Below are 27,051 nucleotides of genomic sequence, written 5' to 3' on the forward strand. Positions count from 1 at the left end.
TGGTGAGGCTGTGGGCTTTAAGGTCCCTCAGTAGCGCAAACTCTTGAACACACACGTTATCTGTTAACCACAGTGGCCCGCACTCAGCACCAGGGGAACGGTCTGGGGAACTGCTTGGTGAGATGCCCAGAAGTTGGGGAGCCCTGACTTCTGGGGTCACTAGTCCCCTCTGCTGCAGCCCACGTGCGGCAGCCGTCCTCCTCCCCACGGCCATGCTGCCGCTGTGGGCAGTTAAGACTCGGCTGATGCCGCCTCTCCCTCCCTTTCACTCCCGTCCAGGAACGTCCACATCCTGACAGCAGGGCTCCCGTTCTAAGAACGGACACAGTTCCGTTACGTGAGGCCCTGCCTGCAGCTACCTGGGCCCATCTGAACACTGAGCTGCTTTACGTTAAAATGTGACAGTAACAATTAGCTCACACGTGCTTTGATTCGGGAAAAACCAGATCACGTTTGGTCTTAAATAACATAACCTTTTAAGAAGCTCTTGAGCTTTTCCCCACAGATTTCTTTACTTTCTAGGGTGCTTGTCAGTACTGTGGCAGTATCCAGAAGTAGTTAACACATTTATCTAAAATACTGATTACGAAACTCAAGTGTCTTCCATTAAAACGGTTTGCTCAGCTAGAAATCCTAGGTTCCTTTAACTTTGCTGTTTGTTGATCCAACAATCTCAAATGTAAGTCTTTAAAATCTGCCTTCTTGTGATCAGTAATGCGGATTTCAACAGGATTTCCTACCAAGGAATAAATGAAAGGGGACAAAAAACTTCAGCTTTTCATCCATACCTTACACAAACCTGAGTGCAAATCTTCAGAAAGCTGGGTATACTGGAGCCAAGACAGGATTTGGACAGGAGTGCCAAGAACGTGGCGGTTACAATTTGGATGCTATAGCTGTGAGCAGAGCTTCCTGAGGACGAGAGTCTTGTGAAGTAGAGACATTTCCAGTCTCAAAGCCCAGCAGTTGTGTCCGAGGGCTGGTAGCACGTTTCAGGAGGGACTGGCCTTCCAAGGACCGAGCCTTGGTCATTCAAGAACAAGCTCCTGCCAGTCCGACACCAAGCATTCCTTTCTTACCTTTTTCCTGCACTGAAGGCACAGTCCTCTGAAACCTCGTTTACTACATATTTTTATCTACTCTTCGATGGCTGTTGCAGCCTCCAAATGCCACCTGCCTTCCTGTTCATTTTAAGTACCTGGGCTCTTTCATGAATAAAGCACCTTGACCCAATCAGAATTTAACAAAATCATTACCTAGCTCAAATTTAGCTAAGCTCACACCTGGAGCTTGAAAAGTTTTTTCTGTGTAACCTCTAACACATGTAGAATGATTCACCCAAGAAAATAAGCGGAAGCAATAAACCTCACCCGAGACCGTGATCTCAACTGTCTCCACAAGGACACACCCCTCGCACCGGCTCAAAGCTCCCGCTCAAGGCCACCTGTCCAATCTGCTCCCCGCCCCCTGGAGTCCCTCCTGCTACTCAAGGCCCCCCCCACTCCCCTCTCAGAGCAGTGAGTCTCCCTCAAACATCCCCACTGCTTAAAAGAAGCAAAATCCAACGGAGTAAACCCCGAAGACCTTGCTGGCTGTGTTCAGCGATTCATCCCATCCAGCGAGCAGGAGGGGGTCCGAGCAGGAGGGGCTGTGCAAAACGGGCCGCCCTCCTGGGCCCAAGGGGGGACGGCGCCCTGTTGGGGCTCAGGTGACCTACCTGCAGAGGACAGAGGGGCCCGTGGCGGATGACCTCACTGGTGCTGACCGGGCACCTCCAGGCTGCCGGGGGCTGGACCTGCCCTTAGCTGAGGGACTGAGCCGCGGTTTGGTGACGTGGGCTTGGTACAGGGCCTCCGTCGGGGCCCGCTGTGTCCTTATAACACCACGAACAACAACACAAGCCATAATATCCCGCAGCTTACAACACAGCACCCTCCATCACACATCGCGCTTCCGGAAGTGGCCCCGGATGCCTTCAGCCCCTTCCCATCTCTGCAGAGCTCCCTCTCGTCAGACTGCCGCCGCCGCCGGATCCCGCTGAACCGGCCCCGGCCAAAGTCATCAGTGACGTCCGCGGGGCCGACTCTCGTCCTCACTGCCTTCACCTGTCGGCGACCGTGACTCACGCGCCCGGGGGGCCCACCTCTCCCACCTCTCTGCACCCGGCCTCACGCTGCCCTGGCCGCTCGACCCCACGGTGGCCTCGTCCTGCCCCACGAGGAGGCTGAGGTCAGGCCTGCGTCCTGAACACGCACCTCAGACACACAACCGTCCACGGGACGCCCTTGCCCAACCCAACCGGTGCTCCGAGCTCCCTGGCCCGAAGCCCGGGAGACCTGACGGCCGGCACCCCGCTCCAGCCCTGCACGTCCCGAGGGTCCGGACGCCCCGCCCCCCAGGCCGAGCCTCAGGAGCCCCCCCACCCCCAGGGTCTGGACCCGCAGAGCGCCGGAGGCCCGCCCCGCCCCAGCCCCGCCCCAGCCCCGCCCCCCACCTGCCGGGGCTCCCGCCTCGGGACGCGTGCTCAGCGTGGCTCCTCCCCACGCGGGGAACTGCGTCAGCCTGCCGCCCCCACGGTGCGCTCATGAGTCACCCTGCCCCTCGGACACGACCAGCATCTCCGCCCCCCGTGGCTTGTGTCCCCCGACCCTCCCAGCCGGGGGATTTCTGCCCGAGTCACCGGCTGTCCCAGCGGCGCGCGGTCCCCAGGATCGCATAAACACACGTGCTCGGCAACCACCACAGCGCACCCTGACACGTGTCAGCATCTGACACCCCGCGTGCCCGGAGGCCTCGGGAGCAGGGAGCGGCGCTGAGCACACAGTCGGTGCCCACCACGTGCCGAGTGAACGGCACGCGAGAGCGATGACACAACGCCCACCGGGCGCGTGGGGACCGGGCTCCTTCCGCCAGACACCTCGGAGGCCTTTCCACAGCGCACCTGTCACCACCTCCTCGCGGGAAGTTCTCTCAGCAAACCTCCACACTCGTTCTTAAAAGCACACGGTGCCGCTGACTTACGCGTCTCCTTTCAGGGGTGTGACAGCAAACTGAGAGCCATCTCTCTGTGGGCCCGCGGACGCTGCCGACACCATCGCTGGTACGTCCACGCGCTGTTACCCCAGCGTCTGTCCCCCTGTCGCTCCTGCTTGCAAAGGACAGCACCGGCCCTGTAACGCGAGAGACGCGGGACCCTCCCCCCCACCCTCGAGGCTGCGCGCCGGGCACCTCGGCTGCACCACGGAGAGAGCAGTGACTGCGGGGGACGGTGACAGAGGGAATCAAAGGCCAAACCACACACTGTCATACAGATTTTAATAGAGTTTCTGATTGACTCATCACAGTAACCGTTTTTACTGTAATGATATGCAGCTTTACTACATGAGTATAAATAAAAACAGATAAATACAGCTCTAGGCAACATCACAGATTAACAAACTAAGCAGTCTTCATGAGCCAAAACTGAAAACAATGCTGAATAAGAAGAGATGCTGACACCCTTGCCCATTCTCATCATACCTTCTCTAAAAGGGTACTCAAATGAGGCACTCCACCCACATCGGTCAATCCGTTTGCCAATGAGCCAGGCACATCGATCTCATGGTCTCCAGTGTTCCCTCCTTTGGCTGAAAAGCAGACACACCCCAACGTACCAAAAGGAAAAGTGGAACACATTGACGCAGACAACCACCAGCGCACTGGAGACACGGCCCCCACCTCCCCTGTCTCAGCAGGGCGGACACACCGAGAAGAAAATCAACATCCGCCCAAGATGTCAGTCTCTGAAGCAGGACCTGAAATCGGAAAGGAAACGTGGGAGACAAAATCCACGCCACGTGTGACTTCATGAGGCCATGCCTCTCGGGGCAAATGCACGGATGACAGGTCGAGAGGAGACGCACAGGACCATCATTCAGGAAGGACTGACCTCCAGACACCAGGAAGAAAGCGTGGAGGCAGCCAAGGGGGGAGGAACGGGGACAAAACACTAACTGCAGGCACACAGCAAAACTCAGAAGGTCTCACAAAATTCCTAACATTTTGCTCAACCCTCAACTGTCACTCTAATCTGGCCTCATGATCTTATAAACCTTCCAGATCGTAAAGATCTTCCGTGATCTCACAGATCTTACAGATATATTAAGAACCAGGAAGTGAAGAACCCCTGCTAAAATGTAAAAACAGCTCATTGCCAGTTATGTTTCAGAAAATGTCTGTCTGTAAAAATTCATTTTTGCCTCCAAAAATACATAATCCACAATTTTTAGGCCAGTGCTTCAAGTAAACTGCCTTTGCCAATAGTGAATTAAGACCACGATTAAGTCAGATATTTCCAAAACCCACAATTCCAAACACATCCCAGTACATTTTCAACTCATCCTGCAAAAAAGTGCAGTGTGGATTCAAAACGTCACTGGACACCTGGATGCGACCTATGCAAAGATTCACAGGTTCTGTTCAGATTAACGTTTTAACTGCCAACTCTGCAATTCTACTGTTTTTATTTTTCTTTTAAAGGTTAACAGTATTAAACTTTTGGTTTTAATCTGCAAAATAATATGTAGTTTCAGCTTCCAGTTAATGAGTCAAAATGGACAGGTCAGAAGACAACCCAGGGGATGGCAGTGAAAGATCAGAAAAGGTTTCCGTACACATCTGATCACAGAGAAATAACCATAACCACATCTTAAACCCTTGTTCCCACTGTAAACTTTGTTCGTATCTCCATATTTCTAAGTCTGAATTAGTCTACAAAAATCACATTAAAAAGGTAAAATTACTTAAGTGCGATATTAACTGATCTGCATTTTATAAATTTTAATCCATAAAAATATAAATAAGAATGGTAAATTTTTAAGAAAGAAATATACATTTAGTGCAAGTTATGAATTACATTTCTTCTTCAGTGTCAGCAGTAAAACACCTTGAGGAAAGAAAAGAAAAGAAAAAGACTGATCTAATTTCAAGAAAAAGAAAATTCCAGTGTTAAAACATGCAACTCATACCAGGTGCAGCTAAACAGAATTCTTCCTTCTCGTCACTGTCAATGAAGCAGCATCTTGTCTCCTTACGCGCAACAGTACGTGTGTATTATAGGAGTTTTAGAAACAGAAAATCTGCATACGACCAGGTCACATTATCCGTAAAGTCAGAGAGGGGCGGAAAAAAAAGCAAAAAGAAAACTGTTTATCCTCACAAGTCAAGTTCACCATTGTTGATTCTGAACCACACAGCACCCAAGCGAGAGCTCGTTTCTCCTCCGTGGAGGTCCTCCCGGTGCCATGGGCCTCTGTCGGCGCACACGTGACTGCACCGAGCATCTCGTGATGGGGCAAACTACAGGGTTAAGGGCACAAGAAACACTCCCTTCTTGTGTGTGAAACCTCAGTACAACCTCAGTACATCTCAATATGAGAAAGGACTGCTTCCAAAGGGCACACCAACTTACAGAGGCTTTGTTAGAGCGCAAGAGAGAAGGGGTGGCGGGGAGAGGGAGAAGCTCGTCCGGAATGTAGAAAGGTAACGCTTTAACTGTACACTTCATGAGTTAAACAGAAAAGTTTTGATTAAAAAAGGGCAAGACCTTGCAGTCTTAGAGATGGCTCGACTCAGAGGGATCCCTCCCGAAACAGGCACGTCTCTGCGGTGCTGGAGAGCAGGCCGGGGGCCGGAGGCCGGGGTCAGGCTCGGGCGCCCTCCCCGTGGAGGGAGGCCCAGGCCACACCCCGGGCTGAGCGCATCCAGCGCAGACAGGAGACCACGTGCTGCCCTCGTGGGATGGGAGATACTCACTCGCCTCCTTCTCTCTCTCCTTTCCCTCCCCAAACAACTCCTCCATTCCACCAGCAGTATTGCAAACCATGTTGCAGCGGCCCGGCTTTTCTATTTCCTTTTTTGAAGCGGGTTAAAGCACGGTGCTGCTCAGCAGGCGGGCCTCCTCCCCGGCCTCCTCTCCCTCCGACGTCACGGGGCTCAGTTGAACATTATGGAGGCGGGGTCTTGGTTTGCCGTCTGGGCCATATGACGGAGGATATCTTTTTTTGTGATGATACCAAGGAGGCGTCTGAAAAGGATAAACAGAAGGTTGCCGTTAAAATTAAAAGGAAAAGAAAAGAGGAGCTAAATTCATAGCTAAACCCTTTTTGTGGACAGGAGTAGAGCAAAGCAAGCAGCCTGATTCTGTATTTTCTAAAAGCATTTTGTTGGTAAAGGTAATTAAACACCCAGCACCCATCCTTGGATATAGCGAGAACGACGTCACTAACAGCTCGGTGTCCTTTCCCCGAGACTGAGGACTGGGCCCCCCTGAAGCAGAGCCCCTCTGAGTAACGCGTGCCAGCGAGAAAGGGACAAAGACGGGAGGATGTAGAACAGAAAAGGACGCTGACCCCACCTGAGAAGGAAAATTCGTTCCCACCGCATCAAGAAAGAAGTGTCTGATGACCAAATCCCCTCAATGTTCCGCTTTTTTTAAAGCCAAAATGAACTAACTTTAAAAAAATAACTTAAGGATTGCCCAGTTGTATGCAGAATCTACATGAAAGCACATACAATTGAGATAAAATGCATATAAAATGGTCAACACAGAATTTCAATCCCAAACTTCAGAATCCGAAGAATAAATCTCTAAGACAACCCAAATTTCTAGTACAGTCATCAATGTCTTCCTTTTTTGATTTTGGTCAAACAAGTTAAGATACAGTGCTTTTATGAAAGTCTGAGTTGTTAATGCTTACATTAAAAGATAGGTGAAAACGTCAAGAAGCAGTCCTAAAGGATGATTATAGATGAAGCAGAAAGCAGAATGGATGGGTAGCTACTTACTCTTCTGGTTAGTAGCTTTTTTAAAAAAAGGATGCATGAAACACTTGCGAAGGGCTAGCGCACAACAGGGGTGCCTGATCGGCGCTGGACTGGGACAGGTCTCACGGAGGGACGGCAACTGCAGGCCAAGACAGTTCCAGGCAGTAACTGCCAAAGCCAGGCCACTTATCAGATGATTCAAAATCATCTCTAGTCATGACCCCACTGGGACAGAGAGCCAGTGAGAACCACCGCACGTGGCCTCTCAAAGCTGCTGACAGCGTTCCAGAAACAGCCTGCGAAGGGCACTCTGCGGGTACGGCAGAGAACGGAGGCCGGTGACAGCCACGTCTGAGCCAGAGTCCCCACGAGACGGCCAAAGACCAGGGAACAAGACAGAGACGGGGTGGGGCTGGGGGGCACTGTAAACAGAGCGGGTCGTCCGCGAGGGCACGTATTTGCCGCAAGAACGTCCAAGAGGGTCCGCTCGTCCGCCGACCACGCTGCCTACAGCCCCAAATCCAAGGAAAGACCCTGACGGGAGGCGGAACCCGCTGGCCCTCCCTACGGTGGGGCCTGGACACGCCCCCAGCCTCGCGGACAGACTGCGGGCGGGCGTGCGTGCGGGGGCGGGAGGGTCACGGCCCCAGGTTCCCGCCTCGGCCCCGGCGGTCCGGCGGCGCGTGCCGGGTGCACGGTCACGTCACAGTGCGCCCCCCCCCACCCCCCGCCCCGGGTCTGGGGAGCAGCTGCGTGATCACCAGGGGCTCGGCGCGCCGCGTCAGCTCCTCCAGGTGCTCTACCATGTTCTTCTTGGTGATGATCCCCAAGACGGTCCTGCAACAGACCACGTGATGCTAATGACTGCGGGAGAACTTAGGCGGGAGGGGCTTCCAATCATAATGATAGAGAATGCGAGAAAAAATTAAAACATGAACCATAAGAATGCTTTAATGAGCTTTAGAAAAACAAACACAGAAATGATCTGAAATCCCAGGTCCCACGGCATGAATTCTACTGACTTTCCAAAGTGACACGATCCTATTTGAAACACTGGTGGGTGGTTATCCTTTTTAAATTAAAAATCAAAAGCTCACAATGACGATGACTACAAAAAAGTACAAAGAAACAACATCTATCACAGCTATCAAACTCTAAAATGGAGTTTCATTTTCAGTGTTCTTTCCACAGAGGAAAGTGTTTCTCTCATTTCTGAAATGTCAGCCCACGGCCCTCCTCACTGGATCCACCTCACCGGGGAAAAGGCAGGAGAAGGCTCAGGCTCCTCAGGCTCTGGCCTCCAAGCCTCTTGCCTGTCAAGAGACTTAAGAAATCCCGTGACTATTACTTGGAATTAAAATGAAAGAAAACGCACACTAAATAAAGCTGACTAATACATGCGCTCCCTGATTTTCAGGACCTGCCAAATTCTGCTTCTTAAAATAAGCTTAATAAAAATGATTTTTTAATTTTATACATTTTTCTCTAAATAATGATTATTTCTCGGTTAATATCATTATTATAACATCAAGCAAGATGATAAACAAATTCTCATGAGGGTACTTGAAAATAATTCAACTGCTTTTTAATCATTAAAACAAAATTCTGGTAACTGGCTTTATAATGGAAGTGAATGACTTCAACTACAATGTGTGGCAATACAGACAGTGAATGTCAAGAACCCTAAAAAGCTTTAATCTTTGAATTCTGAAAGCCCATCCAGCGTGCCCTTCAGGGTGACTGGATGTCCCTATGATCCGGTTAAGTCAGCTCTGTATGGCACTGCCTCAGACCACCCCGACTTCCTGAAGAAGTCACAGGGGACCTCGTTCAGTCAAAGGCTCTGGTCCCCCACCGATGTCAGTTAAAAAGCAGTCACTAGGGGATGCTCGGGGCGGGGCGGCAAACAGGGAGGGTAGGGAATGAGAAAGGCAGAAACAGGTTCTTTGCTAATGTTTTCTCGTTATGTTTTAAAATAACGTACTTTTCCTTAAGAACAAAGACAAACTAACTGAACAGTTCTCAGAGCATGGGAGCCAGTTTCCCTCCAAAAAGCTCAAAAAATGCACTACATAAAATAAACACTATCTTAGTAGATGTTCTTCTCTGACAATGTTTGAGGTAAAACAGACAAAAACCATCAATTCACTTGCATTTATAGCTGGAATCAAGAAATGTGAGCATCCTGACAATTCAGTAAAAGAATCCCAGTTTAATTCTTACCCATTCTGTTCTACCCAGTTACATACAATGATTAATTTCAGTTAATATGTTAGTAACCTCTGCCAAACCGCAAGTTACACAACAGTGAGGACAGTCACGAATTTATTAAAGACACAATGGCAAATTTATAGACTTCTAAAGTAATCTTTGTATTTACAAAGTAACAGCCCTAAAAAGGAGGAAACACACATATTTCCTCTCTTTAGTTACTGGAGAAAAGAGATTTGAGAGTAATAAGGGCAAATTCAGTGCTGCTTTATTACTTTCAGAAGTGCAAGGAAAATCAATGCAAAATGTGATTCACGTAGAAAACAATTTTCTGTTCCCTGGCGGGGGGGGTGGGGGGGGGCGAACAATGACATCAGAGTAAACAGGGCACGACCCAGCATCTTCCCAAAGTGTCACTGCTGGTTTCCAAGAAACACCAGTCCCAGGAGCGCCTCTGCTCCCGTCTTCCTCCCCTAAAGGGTGCACGTTTGGAAAACCACGCTTGCTGTTCAGCTCCCTCTGAGAAGCTCCACAGTAAAGAACCTCAACTGTATTTAATCCAACACTTCACAAACGCACATGGTCACGGACCTCTTTTCTGAGCCGTTCTAGTTAACATCCTGCTGGTTCCACCAAGACTAAAAGATTTTGAGAAATTCTGCTCATCAGAATACAAAACGTGGGGCACCTTCGACGTTGCCAGACACCCGCCTAGTCTCACTTTCTCCTTGCATCTCAGAGTCTAGGTTCCTCAGGTCTTCTTCCCCCCAAACACATAGTTATTTTCCACCTCGAAGGACCCAGTATAAACTGTAACATGTTGACCATTAGACTCTCCACTAAAATGCAGAAGAGATGAGCTCTCTTCTTCTTTTAGCTATCAATCTATTTTCCTTGAAGGACAGAAGTAAGGAAAATATAATCAAGGCCAATACACATAAAAAGCCACCTCCCACCCCACGCTTTCTTACAAACAGGCGGGATCAGGTAAGATCTTCATCAGCTGTCCCCCCACCCCTTCACTCCTTTCCAGCATCCGTGCTGCTGAGAACCTGAACTCCGTCAGCAGAGTGCACGACGGGCATGAACCCACACAGCCTGTGACGTGCTTCACCAGGACTGGAGAAGGACATCCACACTTTTTATGACATAAGAGGACAAACCACGCCAGGCACAGAGAGCAACACAGAGCAGGACAACGTTTAATAAGCCAACTCACTCAGCTCGGCTTCCAAGTGAGCCATTCATTGCTAAAAGGACCCCAAACCTTCATGAAAAGGTACTGCATTTAGCGTGTACTTATTAAGCTTTTTAAACCATGAAGTCTGATACCATTATTCTTTAAATTAAACATTAAACAGAAGAAAGTAGTTATTTTACAACATACATCTCTTCTCCCATCGGTATCTGTGGCATTTGATCGTCAGACTCCCTGCCCTTGATCAAGAGCTGCATTCCTCAAATGATTTATTTCCTGTTACCTAGACTTATCTTAACTGGTTGGCACAGTGGAAACACCAATCATGGATTGAGTTCTCTAGCTTTCTGTTTCTATTCCTCACCCAATACAGGCTAATATACTGTCCAAGAAAACAGTCGTTTAAGAAATCACAGGGGGGAGGGGCAAGATGGCGGAAGAGTAAGACGCGGAGATCACCTTCCTCCCCACAGATACATGAGAAATACATCTACACGTGGAACTGCTCCTACAGAACACCCACTGAACGCTGGCAGAAGACGTCAGACCTCCCAAAAGGCAAGAAAATCCCCACGTACTTGGGTAGGGCAAAAGAAAAAAGAAATAACAGAGACAAAAGAATAGGGACGGGATCTGCACCGGTGGGAGGGAGCTGTGAAGGAGGAAAGGTTTCCACACACTAGGAAGCCCCTTCGTGGGCAGAGACTGCGGGTAGCAGAGGGGGGAAGCTTCGGAGCCACGGAGGAGAGCGCACCCACATTGGTGCGGAGGGCAAAGCGGAGAGATTCCCGCACGGAGGATCGGTGCCGAGCAGCACTCACCAGCCCGAGAGGCTTGTCTGCTCAGCCGCCGGGGCGGGCGGGGGCTGGGAGCTGGGGCTCGGGCTTCGGTGCTGGCCGGGAGGGAGTCTGGGAAAAAGACTGCAGCTGCCAAAGAGGCAAGAGAATTTTTCTTGCCTCTTTGTTTCGCGGCGCGCAAGGAGAGGGGATTCAGAGCGCCGCCTAAACGAGCTCCAGAGACGGGCGCGAGCCGCGGCTATCAGCGCGGATCCCACAGCAACAGGGACGCAGAGGGAAAAACGGAGAGATTCCCGCACAGAGGCTCGGCGCCGAGCAGCACTCACCAGCCCGAGAGGCTTGTCTGCTCACCCGCCGGGGCGGGCGGGGGCTGGGAGCTGAGGCGCGGGCTTCGGTCGGATCCCAGGGAGAGGACTGGGGTTGGCTGCGTGAACACAGCCTGAAGGGGCTAGCGCACCACAACTAGCCGGGAGGGTGCATGAGAAAAAGTCTGCAGCCGCCGAAGAGGCAGGAGACTTTTTCTTGCCTCTTTGTTTCGCGGCGTGCAAGGAGAGGGGATTCAGAGCGCCACTTAAACGAACTCCAGAGACGGGCGCGAGCCGCGGCTATCAGCGCGGACCCCAGAGACGGGCATGAGACGCTAAGGCTGCTGCTGCCGCCACCAAACAGCCTGTGGGCGAGCACAGGTCATTCTCCACACCGCCCCTCCCGGGAGCCTGTGCAGCCCGCCACGGCCAGGCTCCCGTGATCCGGGGACAACTTCCCCGGGAGAGCGCACGGCGCGCCTCAGGCTGCTGCAACGTCACGCCGGCTTCTGCCGCCGCAGGCTCGCCCCGCCTCCTCCGTACCGCTCCCTCCCCCCGGCCTGACTGAGCCAGAGCCCCCGAATCAGCTGCTCCTTTAACCCCGTTCTGTCTGGGCGGGGAACAGACGCCCTCAGGCGACCTACATGCAGAGGCGGGTCCAAATCCAAAGCTGAACCCCGGGAGCTGTACGAACAAAGAAGAGAAAGGGAAATCTCTCCCAGCAGCCTCAGAAGCAGCGGATTAAAGCTCCACAAACAACTTGATGTGCCTGCATCTGTTGAATACCTGAATAGACAACGAATCATCCCAAATTTAGGAGATGGACTTTGGGAGCAGGATATATTAACTTTTCCCCTTTTCCTTTTTTTTGTGAGTGTAGATGTGTATGCTTCTGGGTGAGATTTTGTCTGTATAGCTTTGCTCTCACCGTTAGTCCTAGGGTTAGGTCCGTCCGTTTTTTTTTTTTTTTTTTTTGGCTTAAAAATTTTTTTTTTTCCCTAATAAATGTTTTCTTAATAATTTTTTCCTTATTTTCTATTTTTAAAAAAATTTTTAATAAGTTTTTTCATATTTTTTATTTTAAAAAATTAAAAAATTTTTTTTCTTAATAAATTTTTTCTAAATAATTTTTTTCTTATTTTTAGTATAAAAAATTAATAAATCTATTTTTAAAAATTAAAAAAATTTTTTTTCTTAATAAATTTACTCTTAATAATTTTTTTTCTTATTTTTTATTATAATTGCTTTATTTTATTTTATTTTATCCTCTTTTTTTCTTTCTTTCCATTTTTTCTCCCTTTTATTCTGAGCCGTGTGGATGAAAGGCTCTTGGTGCTCCAGCCAGGCATCAGGGCTGTGCCTCTGAGGTGGGAGAGCCAACTTCAGGACACTGGTCCACAAGAGACCTCCCAGCTCCACGTAATACCAAATGGCGAAAATCTCTCACAGATCTCCATCTCAACATCAAGACCCAGCTTCACTCAACGACCAGCAAGCTACAGTGCTGGACATCCTATGCCAAACAACTAGCAAGAGAGGAACACAGCCCCATCCATTAGCAGGGAGGCTGCCTAAAATCATAATAAGGCCACAGACACCCCAAAACACACCACCAGACGTGGACGAACCCACCAGAAAGACAACATCCAGCCTCATCCACCAGAACACAGGCACTAGTTCCCTCCACCGGGAAACCTACACAACCCACTGAACCAACCTTAGCCACTGGGGACGGATACCAAAAACAACGGGAACTACGAGCCTGCAGCCTGTGAAAAGGAGACCCCAAACACAGTAAGATAAGCAAAATGAGAAGACAGAAAAACACACAGCAGATGAAGGAGCAGGGTCAAAACACACCAGACCTAACAAATGAAGAGGAAATAGGTAGTCTACCTGAAAAAGAATTCAGAATAATGATAGTAAGGATGATCCAAAGTCTTGGAAATAGAATAGACAAAATGCAAGAAACATTTAACAAGGACGTAGAAGAACTAAAGAGGAATCAAGAAACGATGACAAGCACAATAAATGAAATTAAAAATACTCTAGATGGGATCAATAGCAGAATAACTGAGGCAGAAGAACGGATAAGTGACCTGGAAGATAAAATGGTGGAAATAACTACTGCAGACCAGAATAAAGAAAAAAGAATGAAAAGAACTGAGGACAGTCTCAGAGACCTCTGGGACAACATTAAACGCACCAACATTCGAATTATAGGGGTCCCAGAAGAAGAAGAGAAAAAGAAAGGGACTGAGAAAATATTTGAAGAGATTATAGTTGAAAACTTCCCTAATATGGGAAAGGAAATAGTTAATCAAGTCCTGGAAGCACAGAGAGTCCCATACAGGATAAATCCAAGGAGAAACACACCAAGACACATATTAATCAAACTATCAAAAATTAAATATAAAGAAAACATATTAAAAGCAGCAAGGGAAAAACAACAGATAACACACAAGGGCATCCCCATAAGGTTAACAGCTGATCTTTCAGCAGAAACGCTGCAAGCCAGAAGGGAGTGGCAGGATATACTTAAAGTGATGAAGGAGAAAAACCTACAACCAAGATTACTCTACCCAGCAAGGATCTCATTCAGATTTGATGGAGAAATTAAAACCTTTACAGACAAGCAAAAGCTGAGAGAGTTCAGCACCACCAAACCAGCTTTACAACAAATGCTAAAGGAACTTCTCTAGGCAAGAAACACAAGAGAAGGAAAACACCTACAATAACAAACCCAAAACATTTAAGAAAATGGGAATAGGAACATACATATCGATAATTACCTTAAATGTAAATGGATTAAATGCTCCCACCAAAAGACACAGACTGGCTGAATGGATACAAAAACAAGACCCATATATATGCTGTCTACAAGAGACCCACTTCAGACCTAGAGACACATACAGACTGAAAGTGAGGGGATGGAAAAAGATATTCCATGCAAATGGAAATCAAAAGAAAGCTGGAGTAGCAATTCTCATATCAGACAAAATAGACTTTAAAATAAAGACAATTACAAGAGACAAAGACGGACACTATATAATGATCAAGGGATCGATCCAAGAGGAAGGTATAACAATTGTAAATATTTATGCACCCAACATAGGAGCACCTCAATACATAAGGCAAATACTAACAGCCATAAAAGGGGAAATCGACAGTAACACAATCATAGTAGGGGACTTTAACACCCCACTTTCACCAATGGACAGATCATCCAAAATGAAAATAAATAAGGAAACACAAGCTTTAAATGATACATTAAACAAGATGGACTTAATTGATATTTATAGGACATTCCACCCAAAAACAACAGAATACACATTTTTCTCAAGTGCTCATGGAACATTCTCCAGGATAGATCATATCTTGGGTCACAAATCAAGCCTTGGTAAATTTAAAAAAATTGAAATCGTATCAAGTATCTTTTCCGACCACAACGCTATGAGACTAGATATCAATTACAGGAAAAGATCTGTAAAAAATACAAACACATGGAGGCTACACAATACACTACTTAATAACGAAGTGATCACTGAAGAAATCAAAGGGGAAATCAAAAAATACCTAGAAACAAATGACAATGGAGACACGACGATCCAAAACCTATGGGATGCAGCAAAAGCAGTTCTAAGAGGGAAGTTTATAGCAATACAAGCCTACATCAAGAAACAGGAAACATCTCGAATAAACAACCTAACCTTGCACCTAAAGCAATTAGAGAAAGAAGAACAAAAAAACCCCAAAGCTAGCAGAAGGAAAGAAATCATAAAGATCAGATCAGAAATAAATGAAAAAGAAATGAAGGAAACAATAGCAAAAATCAATGAAACTAAAAGCTGGTTCTTTGAGAAGATAAACAAAATTGATAAACCATTAGCCAGACTCATCAAGAGAAAAAAGGAGAAGACTCAAATTAATAGAATTAGAAATGAAAAAGGAGAAGTAACCACTGACACTGCAGAAATACAAACGATCATAAGAGATTACTACAAGCAACTCTATGCTAATAAAATGGACAACCTGGAAGAAATGGACAGATTCTTAGAAATGCACAACCTGCCGAGACTGAACCAGGAAGAAATAGAAAATATGAACAGACCAATCACAAGCACTGAAATTGAAACTGTGATTAAAAATCTTCCAACACACAAAAGCCCAGGACCAGATGGCTTCACAGGCGAATTCTATCAAACATTTAGAGAAGAGCTAACACCTATCCTTCTCAAACTCTTCCAAAATATTGCAGAGGGAGGAACACTCCCCAACTCATTCTACGAGGCCACCATCACCCTGATACCAAAACCAGGCAAAGATGTCACAAAGAAAGAAAACTACAGGCCAATATCACTGATGAACATAGATGCAAAAATCCTCAACAAAATACTAGCAAACAGAATCCAACAGCACATTAAAAGGATCATACACCATGATCAAGTGGGGTTTATTCCAGGAATGCAAGGATTCTTCAATATACGCAAATCAATCAACGTGATACATCATATTAACAAATTGAAGGAGAAAAACCATATGATCATCTCAATAGATGCAGAGAAAGCTTTCGACAAAATTCAACACCCATTTATGATAAAAGTCCTGCAGAAAGTAGGCATAGAGGGAACTTTCCTCAACATAATAAAGGCCGTATATGACAAACCCACAGCCAACATTGTCCTCAATGGTGAAACACTGAAACCATTTCCACTAAGATCAGGAACAAGACAAGGTTGCCCACTCTCACCACTATTATTCAACATAGTTTTGGAAGTGTTAGCCACAGCAATCAGAGACGAAAAAGAAATAAAAGGAATCCAAATCGGAAAAGAAGAAGTAAAGCTGTCACTGTTTGCAGATGACATGATACTATACATAGAGAATCCAAAAGATGCTACCAGAAAACTACTAGAGCTAATCAATGAATTTGGTAAAGTAGCAGGATACAAAATTAATGCACAGAAATCTCTTGCATTCCTGTATACTAATGATGAAAAATCTGAAAGTGAAATTAAGAAAACACTCCCGTTTACCATTGCAACAAAAAGAATAAAATACCTAGGAATAAACCTACCTAAGGAGACAAAAGACCTGTATGCAGAAAATTATAGGACACTGATGAAAGAAATTAAAGATGATACAAATAGATGGAGAGATATACCATGTTCTTGGATTGGAAGAATAAACATTGTGAAAATGACTCTGCTACCCAAAGCAATCTACAGATTCAATGCAATCCCTATCAAACTACCACTGGCATTTTTCACAGAACTAGAACAAAAAATTTCACAATTTGTATGGAAACACAAAAGACCCCGAATAGCCAAAGCAATCTTGAGAACGAAAAATGGAGCTGGAGGAATCAGGCTCCCTGACTTCAGACTATATTACAAAGCTACAGTAATCAAGACAGTTTGGTACTGGCACAAAAACAGAAATATAGATCAATGGAACAGGATAGAAAGCCCAGAGATAAGCCCACGCACATATGGTCACCTTATCTTTGATAAAGGAGGCAAGCATATACAGTGGAGAAAAGACAGCCTCTTCAATAAGTGGTGCTGGGAAAATCGGACAGGTACATGTAAAAGTATGAAATTAGAACACTCCCTAACACCATACACAAAAATAAACTCAAAATGGATTAAAGACCTAAGTGTAAGGCCAGACACTATCAAACTCTTAGAGGAAAACATAGGCAGAACACTGTATGACATAAGTCACAGCAAGATCCTTTTTGACCCAGGTCCTAGAGAAATGGAAATAAAAACACAAATAAACAAATGGGACCTAATGAAACTTAAAAGCTTTTGCACAGCAAAGGAAACCATAAACAAAACCAAAAGACAACCCTCAGAATGGGAGAAAATATTTGCAAATGGAGCAACGGACAAAGGATTAATCTCCAAGATTTACAAGCAGCTCATGCAGCTCAATAACAAAAAAACAAACAACCCAATCCAAAAATGGGCAGAAGACCTAAATAGACATTTCTCCAAAGAAGAGATACAGATTGCCAACAGACACATGAAAGAATGCTCAACATCATTAATCATTAGAGAAATGCAAATCAAAACTACAATGAGGTATCATCTCACACCGGTCAGAATGGCCATCATCAAAAAATCTAGAAACAATAAATGCTGGAGAGGGTGTGGAGAAAAGGGAACACTCTTGCACTGTTGGTGGGAATGTAAATTGATACAGCCACTATGGAGAACAGTATGGAGGTTCCTTAAAAAACTAAAAATAGAACTACCATATGACCCAGCAATCCCACTACTGGGCATATACCCTGAGAAAACCATAATTCAGAAAGAGTCATGTACCAAAATATTCATTGCAGCTCTGTTTACAATAGCCAGGACATGGAAGCAACCTAGGTGTCCATCATCGGATGAATGGATAAAGAAGATGTGGCACATATATACAATGGAATATTACTCAGCCATAAAAAGAAATGAAATGGAGGTGTTTGTAATGAGGTGGATGGAGTTAGAGTCTGTCATACAGAGTGAAGTAAGTCAGAAAGAGAAAAACAAATACAGTATGCTAACACATATATATGGAATCTAAGGGAAAAAAAAAAAAAAAAAGAGGTCATGAAGAACCTAGTGGCAAGATGGGAACAAAGACACAGACCTACTAGAGAATGGACTTGAGGATATGGGGAGGGGGAGGGCTGAGATGTGACAGGGTGAGAGAGTGTCATGGACATATATACACTACCAAATGTAAAATAGATAACTAGTGGGAAGCAGCCGCATAGCACAGGGAGATCAGCTCGGTGCTTTGTGACCACCTAGAGGGGTGGGATAGGGAGGGTGGGAGGGAGGGAGATGCAAGAGGGAAGAGATATGGCAACATATGTATATGTGTAACTGATTCACTTTGTTGTAAAGCAGAAGCTAGCACACCATTGTAAAGCAATTATACTTCAATAAAGATGTTTAAAAAAAAAAAAAAAAAAAAAGAAATCACAAAGAAAGAAGACAGACTCTATCGGTCAATTACCACATAAAGCAGCAAGAGGCTGGGCTTCCGAGCTGGAAGGCTACCTGGCCCCTGAGCTGTGCCGTGCTGACCACGTGCCTGGACACATCTCCCCAGCCTCGACGACCACCTCTGTGCAGGGGGCTGCAGAGGTCAACGGAAACTCGAAGGCGGTGTCCCAGCGGGAGGTGTTCGCTTTCCCTCCTTTCTCTACGGAGGGGTCGTGTGTTTTGTCCCTACGGGATTGTTTGTTAAACCGCTGGGTCCTCTAAGTGTGCGGTGTTCCCAGGAACCTCACGCGGCGCGGGGGAATCATCCCGTCTACACACAATCCAGCCTTGCTGTCATCAGCCTGCAGGTAGAACACTGTCCCTGAGGATTCCAGGTAGGAAGAGCAACGCAGTAGGGGTCAAGGGGCCCAGAGAGAAAGGGCAGGAGGCAGATGCCAGCCCAGGAGCAGGGGAGCAACGCCAGGCTGAGGCCCGCGCTGAGGCCGGGCCCGCAGGGCGTCTCCACGCTGCCTGACACCCGCCAGGCCGTACTTCCCACACTCCTACCGTGGGGAAACACGGCCAGTTTACGTGCAAAGGGCAGAAAAATCAACTTATACATTTTAAGTGCACTGGTGTTCATCTGCCAGCACTTTATTCAAAAGGTTTGTGGATGGAGACCACAGAAAAGCAGAAACAAAGCGTCTGCAAAAGGTTTTCATCTAATTCACAAACCTCGTTTAATTATATCTGATTTCCCTCATTACATGATAAATCAAAGAGTAAACAGCAAAACACTTAGAAAGCTATTACTGTACTGGAGATGAATACTCTAACCATGGAATACTTACAAAAAGAGAACAGGTGACCGCAGTGCTCCACGCCGCGGGCTCCACCGCCCTCTAAGAGGGGAAACACCCTCAGCTGGGCCCCGCCCACCCCGCACCATGACGCTTCTGGGCTCCCTGCAGCTCCGAAGCGCTCCTGACAAATGTCACTTTCTGTTTTGGCAAAGACCTGGCAGTTGACGCTTTGCTCACCGTCGGTAAGTGGGACTCCGAGGGGCCGATCCTAAAAGGCAGACTGGGCACCCCCCTCCCGGGCTCCCCCAGAGGGTCCCGCAGGCTGGCGGGGGCTGGACTGAGCACACTCACCCGTTGTGCGTGACCAGGCACTGCCGCAGGCCCAGCTTCCGGAAGATGTCCACCACGATCTCCATGGGCGTGTGGTCCGTGACCGTGAATGGGCTCATGTCAAGGATGCTGCGGAGCTTCAGTGGCCGGGGACTCTCTGCTGGGAGGGACGGGGTGTGCTGTGCGAAGCACACGCGGGAACTGCCCACTATCCCTTCCTGTTTTTTTCTGGCACTCTCTGAAGAGACAGAGAAGACCAAAAATTAAAAATTGATAGGTTTTCTTTTGTTTGTTTTGTTTTCAGGACAACCTGCTTATTCAGAGATTTAAAACAATGAATAAACGTATCCTTTTGGTCCCCTCTTTCTTTTCCCATTTTCCTAACCAAGAAAAAAACCGACTGAAAAGCCATTTAGCAATTTCTTAAATTAGATAGAATTAGAATCCACCAATAACAAATCATCTTCATGCAAATAAAATACTTGTGGTATAATTATATCATGGTATAATTTTCTTTGCTGTGGTCTCACTCTGGGGGACAAGGAAGCATGTTGGGAATACGGGCTTTTAAAGGTACACAAGTAACGAGAGCACCACTGACTACAGGAGCGCACCCCCGAGCGGCCTGCCTGTGCCGTGGGCCACTCCTCCTGCCTTGGAGGTGGGACCACAGAGAATCTCATCCTTGCCTGGACCGTGTTGTCTATCCTACCTCTGTGAACCAGCTACTTCTTTCTCTTTTCTGACGTTCAAGCTTAATTTTCTAGGTGCGTCATGAGGTGGGTTGAAAGTACAGTTACACACGTAACGGACACCAACCGACTTTCAAGGTTTATCTGCACAGGCTCCGTTCATTCCCGCTCTCCGGGGCTCCACCTCAAGTGCTCCTGTCCTGTGCCTACTTCCTCTCTGCCACCTCTCAAACTGTGAGACAACAGGTGGCCAAGATGCAGAAAACGGCAGAGGAGGGGCAGAGACCATGGGGAGGAGGAGGACACCCACGAAAGGGAGAGAATACACAAGCAAAATGGAAGAGCTTATGCTCCTAGGTAGTATGAATCCAAAGCTGTGTGTACAAGTATCGTATTCGTCATACTGAACATATTCCGAACGTGAGTTTTGCCACAAAAATATTTAAGCCAAAATATTAAGCATCAGTCCTACACGAGCAGTGAGCCCAGCTCAGAAACACACACTGCAATGCCTTCTACTCCTGACCAGCAAGGCCCTGCTTCACTGTGCTGTCACCGTCAGTGACGTTCTAGCGCTAGGATTCCTCAAAGCACCTCAGAAGCATGAGAAGGGCACGGAGAAGAAGAAAGCCCGTCAGCGACTGGCATGAACGACTTCTGAAAAATGCTCGTTAAGCTGCTTTTGGCCCGTAGGAGCACCGGGCTAATGGCCTGTGAATGGAGGAATGGAGGTGCTGTGAGCATGTATGACAGCTGCTCTGCGAAACCTGGTAGTGACAGATTCCAAACATCCCCCAGGATCTACAGCTCTTTCACTTGTATTAATTTTAGAAACCAAAAAAGTCTCTATACTCATAAAATGGTGTTTCAACTACCTGAGCAGGTACAAAGTTATTTTTAACTCCTACAGAGAGATAAACAAAAGGCTGGTCCACGTACTGCAGTTCGGATTATTGAGTAAACACTGTTTCACAGTCTAAGGCTGATAATAATACTGCCATGGGGAAAACCTTCAGCAGGTCCTCTCTCCCAGGCGCACAAGCTAAAGCTTTACTTTGAACAGAAGCTCCTGAGGGAGCAGGAGAAAAGTACAACGAGGGGAGCAGCCTAACTGTCACTGTGCCATGTACCCTTCTAATCGTGTTCAATATGTCAGCGGTATTCGAGTTCTCATGCAGTAAGAATCTCCCTGTAAAACTCACAGCTCCTAGCACATAATCAGAAAGGAGCAAGTACACTTTTATACCTTAAGGTGGAAAATAGGAAAGATGATTCAATTCACACTATAAATGTAGTATTAAATATATGCTTCATTTTAAACAAATCTATAAAACATTCAGCCTCACTTTTACACCTGGACCAAAAAAATACAGGAGGAATGTCTCTCCATTTGGACTAAACTTTAACACAGTAAACTGTCATCTCCTCCTGGTGAGAGAGTCCACGGCAGAACCACGACTTCGTGCAATCTGAAAATACCTTACAAAATTACAGACGCACTACTCTCTGGTCCAGCGATTCCATTTCTAGTATTTCCCTACATCTGCACAGGCAAAACGTCAAGTACACAAGGTTATCAGATATGTGAGGCGGCAATTTTTATCATAGCAAGGCTGAGAACATCTTAAATGTCCATCAGTGGGAAGCAGATTTAAAAAATCATGATGTATTCCACGGTACATCCACTCAGTGGAGTACTGTGTAGCTGTTAAAAATAAAATGATTTGGAAAGATGTCCAAGAAAACATTGTTTAGTGAAAAAAACAAGACACAGAACAGCATGTATTGGGTAGCATGTTACGACTTGTTTTAAAAAAAGGAGAAAACGTATATACTTACTTACACAAGCAGAGAATGATACCTACAGAAAACGTAAGAAGCCAAGGAGACAGCTGCCTACGGAGGTAAACTGGTGATTACGAGGTCATGGGTGAGAGATTTTTCACTATATACCTTTTTTTTCTCTCTCTGTATGGCAATTCATCACTATAAACTTTTAATCTTCTCGAATTTGAACTATGTGAATGTACTATCTACATACAAACTAAAAAAAGGGACTTCCCTGGTGGCACAGTGGTTAAGAACCCGCCTGCCAATGCAGGGGACACGGGTTCGAGCCCTGGTCCGGGAAGATTCCACATGCCGCGGAGCAACTAAGCCTGTGCGCCACAACTACTGAGCCTGCACTCTAGAGCTCACGAGCCACAACTACTGAGCCCGCATGCCACAACTACTGAGCCCACACGCCCTAGAGCCCGTGAGCCACAACTACTGAAGCCCGCACGCCCTAGAGTCCGTGCTCCGCAACAAGAGAAGCCACTGCAATGAGAAGCCCGCGCACCGCAACCAAGAGTAGCCCCCCGCTCGCCACAACTAGAGAAAGCCAGCACGCAGCAACAGAGACCCAATGCAGCCAAAAATAAAATTAAATTAAAAAAAAAAATTTTTAACGATATAACATAAAATTTAATGCCGAGTTTATAAATAAATTTGGAGAAAGCTGCTCTTTTAAAATCTTGAGTTTTCCACCCCCATAGTATATAGTTCACAATTTATTCAAGCATTCCTTTTGGTCCTTTGATAAACTATTTTATATAAATATCTATAAACTACATATTATATACAAAACTCTAGTGTGCAGGTCTATTTTTCCCATTCAAAAACTAAAACTTCACCAAAACATATGTTGTCAAATATTTAAGGTGTGTTAAAAAAAAATCATGCTGCGACTAACCCTTCTGATGACATGAGTTGCTATTTCACACATCTAAAGTACCCATATTCGCTTAAACTGACAATATCTGCTATCCCAATGTTCTATTTCTCAAGACAGTAATAAAATCAACTTTTAAAAATATGTTCACAGAATCAATGGGAATAAAAATAATTCTTAACTTTACCACTTTATCTTTTAAAAACCTGGGCTTTTTTTCCTTTAAATTCCTACATAAATTCCAAAATTCTGACCCTTTTCTTTTTCGCTTACTATTACAACGTAAAGAACAAAATGTGAACAGCGAAACTCTTCTCCGACTGTAGGTCGGCCGTGGTGACGGCTCAGAGGCTGAAACACTTGAACACGGCCACGTCACACACACACTCCGCCCACTCGGACAACTACCAGTCTATCAGCTCAAGGGAATGCTAGGCTTTGAGCAAGTCTCCCAAAGCTGCAGCCTTTTCCTTAGCTGAACTGGATATTCTGCATAGGCTCTTTTCTTTTCTTTCTTCTTTTTGCTTGAATAGCTCTTGTAAACTGAGAGCTTCCAGTTTGCTTTGAGAAGTGCTGCCCATCCACACCATCTAGCCTTCCCTCTTCAAATGGCTCAGGAACTGAAATATTTTACAACCCTTTGGCCACAGAGGTAAGTTGGAGGGAGGTGACGGGCTCACAGGAATGACTTTTGGGGAGAGGCTGAATGCTCTACATTTTCAGCTCCGAGTCCTCTACTGAACACCAGGAGTATCAAAGCAATGGCTGGACGAAAATACCCTCTATCACAGGGGTCCCCAACCCCTGGGCCACGGACCGGTACCGGTGCACGGCCTGTTAGCAACCAAGCCACGTGGCAGGAGGTGAGCGGCGGGCGAGCGAGCAAAGCTTCATCGGCCGCTGCCCATTGCTCCCCATCGCTCGCATTACCGCCTGAGCCATCCCCCTGCCCCGTCCGTGGAAGAACTGTCTTCCACAAAACCGGTCCCTGGTGCCAAAAAGGTTGAGGACCGCTGCTCTATTACCTCTGGGGGTTTGGGAAGAGGAGTCAGATTGTGTAGAAAAGGACTGAAGCCTTACTGGGCTCCTCATCAATACTGCAGGACTACAAGGAAAGGGGATAAATACCTTTTGGAGGAACAAAACTGGCTTCCTCCTCAGAAGAAGTTTAATTTCTATCCAAGAAATAACATAGGATGGTTAATGCTTTATATACTTTTTCAACCTGGCATTTAACCAAAAATAAAATCTCTATAATTTTTTTCGCTTTAAACCAGGGGTCCCCAATCCCGGGCCAGTACCGGTCCACGGCCTGTTAGGAACCAGGCCACACAGCAGAAGGTGAGCGACGGGCGGGCGGGTGGGCGAGCGAATGAAGCTTCATCTGCGGGCTCCCCATCCCTCGCATTACCGCCTGAGCCATCCCCCATCCCTACCCACCCACCCCGTCCGTGGAAAAACTGTCTTCCATGAAACTAGTCCCTGGTGCCAAAAAGGTTGAGGACCGCTGCTTTAAACTATATATTATAATACTGTAAATCTACATCCCAAATTTGAAAAAGCAAAACCCTATGGATCTGACATGAGACAGACCAAAGATGATGGAATTTTCAATAACTTCCATTCAAATAAGCCAACTTTATTAACTACAAGAAGGTATTTAGCTGTATGCCTTGGCAGTTACTAAGGCCTTATATTACATGCTATTATGAATACTGTCAACTTAACAAGACTTATCTGAGTGAGAAAAGAAAGAGGCTGACTCCAGTCCCTGATAAGAATGCCAAATCAGAAGATAAAACAGTATTTAGCTGGAAAACATCCCACGGAAGGGTAAATTCCTTTCCTAAAGAACCTAAGATATTATGAGACATAAAATACACCACTTGTCCCCATGAACCCAACCAATTAAATTTTATAGCTTTCCTTTCGTTCAGAAATCTATTCTATATTTATATTCGTCCACCTAGGTATCTAGATACCAATAGACAGAGCCATAGATAGACATATATGTGTGTGTAGTTCTTTAAAAGGGTACCTATTGCAATTGTCAGGTCTCTTCTGAGGGCAAATCCCACTAATCTCTGAGACTCTTTGGACATTATGACAGGAAAGCCGTTGTAGCTGGTCTCGTTAATCATGTTTTCTATGTCATCCACGGTCATGTTGTCCTGGGTCAGGACGGCCAGCGGAGGGTCACTCCTCCGAGGTCTCATGACATCGGCAGCCAGGGTGGTATGAGTGAATTCTTCTTTTGCATCCAAGAAAGGGTATCCATTTAGCCGGATGTGAGCTTCATAAATGCCTTCCCTCCCAAAGGCATCTCCAACCCATTTACTGGTCATTACTGCAGCCATCAGGGGAACAATATACTCCAAGCCTCCAGTGAGCTCAAAAACAATGACCACCAGGGACACAGTCATTCTTGTCACACCACCTGAAAAAAATAAGACCACAGGTCAGGAAGGGCAGGGTCCTCATCAATCCACGGTGGTAGAATTTCCGCACTAGGCAGGTGGACACAAATTATAAACAGAACTTAGTGAAAAGGATCATCGCTATTTTAATAAGATCTAGAGAAACCATCTTCTTTGTTTATAACACAGAAGACTATTAAAATAACATTTTAAAACTGGTTTACTTCAGATAAAAAAATCACAGCTGACCGACTAATACAGTTTGCCATTTTGGTTTACTGCTATCACAAAGACATAATTTCACTGCTATAAAAGCTTACAATTAGTTCTTAAAGAACTTGGTGAAGCACAGCATAGCTAACTTGTTTACTACCAATTTACAAATTAAACTCGTGGGTAGAATATTAAATTAATACATTTCTCTCCTCTAAATCTCTTCAAAATGAATAAAACACTCTGACGCCTTGCGGTTTCTGGTAACAGTGTAATGCCCCCACTTAGAAAACTCACCTGAACTATTCCAGGTTATCTACCAGATCACCACTGTGAACCCTGCTCTCTGCTGAGGCCTCCCTGACCCAGGCCCCTCCACCCACGCTGTGTCTGTCCCGTGTCTCTGGCTACCCACACCTTATCTTCTGGCTACGCTGGTCTCATTTCCAACTGTGAAGACTCTGGGGGACCCACTGTCACAGAAACCACCACACACTCAAAGCCAAACCCCTCTTCTTCCCCAGAGAGCTCCCATCCCGGCCCCCAACTCCAGGACCAGACAACACATCCCTCTTGACAACCTAGTGGCCACTCCTGGTTCATCCCTTTACTCTATCCCAACGTCTAGACTCTCACCTAGTCCTAGCTGATGTGCTCTGCAAACATCTCTCTAGGGGCCCCTTTCTCAGTATTCTCACTATTATCCACCTAGTCAGACCCTCAAGTCTCGGCTCCTGAATTTGAATACTGTTTCATCTAACCTCCCTGACTGCGGGCCCCATTACCTTCCATCCACTTTATAAGCCATGTCCCCAGGTTAATCTTCCCTAAGTGCTACTTTTGCCATGTTGCTCCTTTGCTCAAAAACCTACCAGGGCTTGTCTGTTGATACTGTGTGAAGCTAAAGCTCTTCCTTTTTGTTTTTTAACCTAAAAATAGAAGGGAGAAAGAACCTACTATATATTAGGTATCTACACTATGCCTGGGATACCCTAGGAGGTTTACAAAGGCTTTTGTTTTTTTAACCAAGCACATATTTTACCAGGCACTGTGCTAACAGCTTTATATGCTTTTCATTTTACATAATCCTCAAAAACAACTGTAGGAAATAAGTAACTATTTCCATTTTAAAGACAATAAAGATAAAAATCAAGCAGTAAAGGAATTTTCCCAAAATCATCACACTAAAAATGGCAAAGCCACAACCCTGCCACGGATCTGACCAGTTCCAAATAGAAATTCATCCTGACATGTCACTGCCTCCTTCTCACCAATCCACCTTTCTTTCCCAAAGTGCCCAAAACACACTCTCTACTTCAACACCGCCAGGTTCTCCAAAGCCCCACGCGTGCCGCATTCACCCGTCCCGACCCCGCTGTCTGCACGTCACTCTCCTCTTCAACAAAGGCAGCCCCTTCAAGCCCTGCTCCTCTTCCAGAGCCCCTGCCGCCACCCTCCCTCTGGATCCCCCGCAGGGCCCCTGACTGCGCTCCTGCGCTGGAGCCCATCGCCTCGCGCCGTGCTCCTCCGTTTAACCAGCGCTGGCCGCATCCCCCCAGCCGCGTCTCGCGAGGGGAGGGCC

The 27,051-nt window shown here is 46.4% G+C and overlaps 1 protein-coding gene across 7 annotated transcripts in view; it reads right to left on the bottom strand.

Moving 5' to 3' along the window:
* Positions 1 to 3,298: 3,298 nt before the first annotated feature.
* CLCN3 (chloride voltage-gated channel 3) overlaps positions 3,299 to 27,051 on the bottom strand; it is a 92,199-nt gene continuing 68,446 nt past the window's right edge. For 3 of the 7 annotated variants that reach the window (XM_061200786.1, XM_061200785.1, XM_061200787.1), the window contains 4 exons: positions 24,878 to 25,276; positions 19,456 to 19,672; positions 7,566 to 7,641; positions 3,299 to 6,064 (listed from right to left, as the gene is read on the bottom strand). In XM_061200786.1, the coding sequence (XP_061056769.1) occupies positions 5,906 to 6,064; positions 7,566 to 7,641; positions 19,456 to 19,672; positions 24,878 to 25,276 (851 nt within the window). In that variant the 3' untranslated portion in view covers positions 3,299 to 5,905. Of the gene's footprint in view, positions 6,065 to 7,565; positions 7,642 to 18,332; positions 18,664 to 19,455; positions 19,673 to 24,877; positions 25,277 to 27,051 lie in introns of all 7 variants that reach the window. The other 4 variants (XM_061200788.1, XM_061200789.1, XR_009702110.1 and 1 more) reach the window with 3 other exon arrangements.

Source organism: Eubalaena glacialis, chromosome 9 (genome assembly GCF_028564815.1).
Source record: "Eubalaena glacialis isolate mEubGla1 chromosome 9, mEubGla1.1.hap2.+ XY, whole genome shotgun sequence".
In the NCBI taxonomy this organism is placed as follows: domain Eukaryota; kingdom Metazoa; phylum Chordata; class Mammalia; order Artiodactyla; family Balaenidae; genus Eubalaena; species Eubalaena glacialis.